General features: G+C 40.2%; 1 protein-coding gene across 1 annotated transcript; it reads left to right on the top strand.

The window, feature by feature from the left end:
• Positions 1-245: 245 nt before the first annotated feature.
• LOC150089101 (uncharacterized) lies at positions 246-5,537 on the top strand. Its single transcript, XM_090369816.1, has 3 exons — positions 246-495; positions 583-648; positions 738-5,537. Exons 1-3 carry the CDS (start codon positions 385-387, stop codon positions 4,419-4,421), a joined length of 3,861 nt encoding a protein of 1,286 aa, XP_090225942.1. The 5' UTR covers positions 246-384; the 3' UTR covers positions 4,422-5,537.
• Positions 5,538-6,077: the final 540 nt, after the last annotated feature.

The raw sequence follows: 6,077 nt of genomic DNA, 5'->3' as shown, positions 1-6,077 counted from the left end.
AAAAAATGGCAAATGTAATGACAGAACGTATAACAGTCATATATAAAGCAGTCCCCAACCCATATGTGACTAATAATATTACTCAAGAAGAAGTGTGTCAGCTGAAATTGTCTAATAAGGAGCTCTTACTGGAACAAGTTTCCTGTTGACCTTAAAAGCCAACCCAGTTACACTCTTACAAGATGTGGATGACGTACTATTTTGGAACAGGTTTCCTTTTGACCTTAAAAGCCAACACAGTTACAATCTTACAGGATGTCTGTAGTATTTCGGAACAAGTTTCGTTTTTGATAAAATAGTAGGATCAATGACCGTGAATTGCATAAGGCTATTGGAGAAAGTTTAAAAAGAGACCACAGTCACAGAACCGTTACAGAAAAAAAAATGGACAAGTGGATGTGTGATGATGATGATTCACTGGAGTATGAAGTTGTCAGTCTTGCTGAAGTTATTGAAGCTGAAATATTGTATACGAATACTGTACAGTATACAGAGGTGAGTGAAGTTCCTCCTATATTATCTTTTTTTATTTTAAAGTGATAAAAATACAGTTTTATAACATTGCTTAATATTCATTTTCAGAATGCAGAATTTTTTTCCTTGTCTCCACGTGTCGAGGGGAGGGCAGGAGGATCAAACGAAGGGCCTGTAATTCTTATTCAGAATTTCATATGCAGAATTACAACCCGATTTCCAAAACGTTAAGTATTTTTTTTTTTTTTTTCATTTCTTTTCAGATTCAAATTGGTGGTAGTGATGAATCATACGAGCGATTCTACGAAATCAGTGAAGGATCAGAGAAGTATTCCTCTAAATATAAAACTAAGTATAAAACTTACAAGTGCAATTACCGAGACTTACATTTGCTTGCAGGGGAACAATTTTTTCTATTGTTCAAACAGATGTTGAACCAAATTATAGGGCAAGTAAACAAGGGAGGAGAATTTAGCCATGTTCGTTTATGTGTAAACGCCGACTCCCTAAAAACCCCGATTAATCTTCCATTTATGAAGATATCAGAACTGACATTAGATAGAATTATGAATGCGTTTTTCTGTGTAGATCAGTCGCGCAGTGGTTTTCTGATAACAGACACTCTCTCAATCGATCTAGTTCTAATAAACATAACAAATAAAGGTGGTGCCGGTCATTCTAAAAATATAAAAAAAAGAACTATTGTACATCTAAACTCTTTCTTAGAAAAGAAGAAGTGTGTTGTCAAAATTAGGAATAATGATAATATATGCATGGGACGTGCAATAGTAACAGCTCTTTCAGCTGAACAAGACAACGCCATTACATACAGAAAAGTTCGCGAAGACAGAAACGGTTTGCAGACTTCGAGAGCCAAGCAATTGCATGAAAAAGCAGGCGTTTCCGAGACAGTGTGTGGACTGGAAGAACTGCAAAAATTCCAACATGTTCTTACTCCAGAGTTTCAGATAGTTGTACTGTCAGCTGACAACGAGTTTGATGTTATTTACAAGGGTCCTGAAGCTGAGAAACAAATAGTTCTACTGTATATTGACAAACACTATGATGTGGTACGGTCTGTGAAAGCGTTATTTGGAGCGGGTTATTACTGGTCACTGTGTTTTAAAACTTTCCAAAACATTGAAAGACTTCATACTCATTCTTGTCCATATTCATGCAATAGGTGTCGAACACGCGAGTATCATAGTGGCGATTTGGTGCTGTGTCGTGATTGTTTTCGGTATTACAGAGGAAATATCTGTTTCGATGCTCATAAAAAAAACAACAACTGCTCGACTTATCACCGTTGTCGTGAGTGTTTGCGAACGTTCACCACACAGAAGCAACACAAATGCAAACCCCTGGATTATTGCGAAAAATGTAAGATAGTTCACATGTCACAGCACTGTTATGTTCAGAAACCAGAGGACCCTAAAAAACATGTATCTATAATTTATTTCGACACCGAGACGGTGTTGCATCAGGGTGAGCATATACCAATGCTCTGTGTTGCAAGCTTTGGAGAAGAATTGTGTTCATATGAGGGACCCAACTGTGTTACAGCATTCATGGACGAGATTTTTGGAGTTCGTGAATCGTCAAAACGTAGTAGCGATGGTCGAAACATTAAACACATCGAACCCAAATACAAAGATGTTCGGATAATAGCACACAATTTGCGAGGCTTCGATGGATACTTCGTACTGAGTTACCTCTACGGTAAGAACTTTGAACCTCGTGTTATTTTTGACGGCTCTAAAATATTAGGAATTTATCATTTGAAACTAAATATCATCTTCTTAGATTCTTATTCGTACTTATCAGTTCCCCTTAGAAGGTTACCTGCAATGTTCGAATTACCCGAGGTTCGAAAAGGATTCTTTCCCCATGCGTTCCATACTCTACAAACTACAGATTATGTAGGTCCTATTCCAGACAAAAAACATTTCAAACCTGAATTTATGTCGAGGGATGATAGTGTAGAGTTCCAAACATGGTACAATCAGAAGAAAGACCAACCGTACGACTTAAAAGCAGAGCTCAAAGCATATACACTTGACGATGTACGGGTATTACGTGATAGTTGTAACAAGTTCAGATCTCTCCTAATCGATATCTCCAACGTCGATCCGTTCAACCAAGATATAACCATAGCAGGAACATGTAGTAGAATTTTCGCTAGGAACTCTCTACCCCAAAACACTATGGCTATCCTCCCCCCAGGGGGATATCGTGGATCGAACATTCAAAGTCGAAAAGCAATTGCATGGTTGTCGTGGTTAGAACAACAAGAGAATGCACCGATACGCCATGCCCGTTCGTTGGGGGGTGAGGTTCGGATTGGGCGTTTTTTCGTTGATGGGATCCGAGATAAAACAGTTTACGAATTTCATGGTTGTTATTTTCATGGATGTAGGATATGCTATCGAGGTAATACGCTTCAGACAAACAGAAATCTACCCATGTCAACTCTCTATGAAGAAACGTTGGATCGTGAAGCGTTTCTGAAAAGCCAAGGCTACAACTTGGTTTCCATATGGGAATGTCAATTCGATGAAATGAGAAAAAATGACCCCGTCTTGAACGCCTTTGTAGCTAATTTTAATATAACAGAACCGATTACCCCTAGAAGTGCCCTCAGAGGTGGTCGTGTGGATTGTTTTAAACTGTACCACAAAACAGATGAAAACGACGAGATTCATTATATGGATTTTTGCTCCCTATACCCCTGGGTGTGTAAATACGGAGTGTATCCGCGTGGGCATCCAAATGTTATTCTGAAAGATTTCGATTACAGCAACAAGGCATACTTTGGCATTGCTAGTGCACGTCTGCAAGCACCAGAGAAGTTGTTTCTTCCTATATTACCGATAACGTGTAATGGGAAGTTAATTTTCCCTCTGTGTGCAAAATGTGCTCAGGAGGAATCAACTCTCTGTAATCATGAAGATACTACCATAAAAGGAGTATGGACAACTCCAGAACTGGATTTGGCACGTGACTATGGCTACAAAGTTGTCGAATTCTACGAAGTGTGGCACTTTGATGAAACACACGAATCGTTGTTTGGTGGGTATATCGATACCTTCTTGAAAATTAAACAAGAGGCTTCGGGGTGGCCTCAGGGTATCAATCGTGACAGCTACATCCAAGAATTAAAGCAGAAGGAGGGTATTACACTTGATCATGCCCAAATTAAAAAAAATGCGTCCAGGCGTGCTTTGGGAAAGCTATGTATGAATTCTTTATGGGGAAGGCTTGCCATGCGGACAAATCGTGTAAATACTGTTCTATGCTCGTCCTACTCAAACCTCGTTGAACACTTCATGGATGACAGTAAAATTATTCACGATGCTCGACTAGTCACTGAAGAAAAAATGCTGATAGCATACAAGCTTCTTGAAGGTACAGAACCCCCATATCGCAAAGGAAACGCTGTAATAGGATCCTTTGTTGCCTCATACGGACGAATTAAACTGTATAAAGCCATCGCACCTCTGGGAGAGCGTTTAATTTATACAGATACCGATAGTTTGGTATTCTCATATAAACCAGGCGATACACTTCCAACTACAGGCCACTCACTAGGTGAGCTAGTAGATGAATTGGAAGGTGACACTATTTTAGAATTCGCTACTTCAGGACCCAAATCGTATTCGTACAGAACATGCTCGGGTAAATCTGTAACAAAATGTAAAGGCATTACCCTAAACGAGAACAACAGCAGGCTCGTAAACTTGGATGTAATGCGAGCAGCGGCAACGGGTGAACATGTTGAAGTGACAGTTCCTGTACCGTTCAACGTGAAACGTGACAAATGGCAGTGTAAGCTACTCCATACATCGTTAACTAGACAGTATGGTTTCACATTTAAGAAGCGCATAGTTGGAGAGGACATCCGTACATTCCCATATGGATACTTCCGTGAAAAACACAATCAAAATTGATTCGTCGGTTATAACTCTGTCACTATGTGTTCCTTTATCCACCCCTTCACATGTGTCGCGGCCGGTGGTACTCAAAGCGGTAAAACAACATTCATTCTATCCCTTATTAAAAACAGCGAACAGTTAATTTCACCCCCTCCGGAGAGAATAATCTACTGCTACTCGGAAGAGCAGGATCGGTTCTTACAGTTTCCACATGTTGAATTCGTAAAAGGCTTGAAACTGCCAGAAGTCGATAGACGTGTCAGAAATCTGATTATAATCGACGATCTTCTACACCTTGCGAAAGACAGTTCCGAAATTGCTGAAATATTCATTAAAGGAAGCCATCACAGGAATACAAGTATCTGTCTTCTCTCCCAAAATTTGTTCTGTCAGGGTAGTCAATATAGGACCATCAGCCTTAACTCACACTATTTAATCGTTTTTAAAAACCCCAGAGATTCCCGACAAATATCTCACCTAGCCTCGCAAGTATTTCCCGGGCATTCGAGTGTTCTAGTCGAAATTTATAAGGAGGCCACAGAAAAACCGTTCTCATATTTATTACTGGACTTTCGACAAGATACGCCAGAACAATTACGTCTGCGCTCGTGTATATTACCAGAGGACGGTCCGTCGATCACATATGTACCTACATGGCTAAAAGACTCCGAAAACATAGTGACTTCATCAGGTTTTTGTCTGGTGCCAGCCCCAAGCAAGCAAATACAATTTTGAGACAGGCATCGCACTCTCAGGTCACGGTTTTGTGCGAACTGTGTAAGAATTTACTAAGAGGTAACATACCAATCACTCCCCAAGAACGTCTTAGACTGCAGCGCAAAAAGAAGCTGTTGCGTGTTCTAGCAGATAAAACTGTCCCCTTCACAAGGCGACAGAGACTTATTACACAGCAAGGAGGTGCACTGTTTCCCTTACTGGGCAGTCTGATAATTCCACTGATATCATCACTAATAAGAAAATGAACGACTCGTTCAAAAAATATTTACTGCTGGCACCTGCAGAACACCAAAGGATGATTTCTCTGGACGAAGAGATGTCCGAAATTCTGAAGAGATCGGACATGTTGATCGAATCCAAGGTGAAGGCCTACCTTCAAACATTGCAGGCTTTTCTGGGGGCTGAAGAAGAAAAGAGGGCCTCCGGAGGAGGCCCTCGTGCTCCCTCCCGCGGCGGCCGGGGAAAAGCGCGCGCCCAAACGTGCAAGGAAGAAACCGTCGATTCTGACGTCTCCCCGTCGCTTGAGAGGAAAGAAAATACACTGGGTAAGCATGTAAGTACACAATTTTTTTTTTTTTTTTTTTTAAATTTGTTTATTTAAATGATCGATTACATCCAAAGTGGCAATAATATCATTGCCCCAAATTTTTACAATAACATTCGTTAACAATTTGTCTCATAGTAATACCGCGACATCTATGGGTTAAAAAGAAAACACAATGCAGTCCACAAGCTATAGATTCCCGATGTTGTATTACAGTCTTGTTATGAGTCCACTTGCGACTTTGCCTTTTCAGAAACGCCGCAAAATCTTCGGGCGGGGGGCGGGCAAAAAAGGTTTACGCTCACACAAGAAAAAAAGACAATGAATTTTCTTTTTATCAAAGTATCAATAAAGATTTAAAACTGTGAGAAGACACAATCGAAAGAAAA

Source organism: Mastigoproctus giganteus, chromosome 3 (assembly GCF_048544385.1).
Source record: "Mastigoproctus giganteus isolate SK-2022 chromosome 3, ASM4854438v1, whole genome shotgun sequence".
NCBI classification, from domain to species: Eukaryota; Metazoa; Arthropoda; class Arachnida; order Uropygi; family Thelyphonidae; genus Mastigoproctus; species Mastigoproctus giganteus.
This window is presented reverse-complemented; position numbering and strand designations above follow the sequence as displayed.

Excerpts from the sequence above, each read along its gene's own strand:
- LOC150089101 (XM_090369816.1), top strand. The coding sequence starts at position 385 with ATGGACAAGTGGATGTGTGATGATGATGATTCACTGGAGTATGAAGTT. Across the intron at positions 496-582 it reads ATACTGTACAGTATACAGAG|AATGCAGAATTTTTTTCCTT; the intron begins GTGAGTGAAGTT and ends ATTCATTTTCAG. Across the intron at positions 649-737 it reads GAGGATCAAACGAAGGGCCT|ATTCAAATTGGTGGTAGTGA; the intron begins GTAATTCTTATT and ends ATTTCTTTTCAG.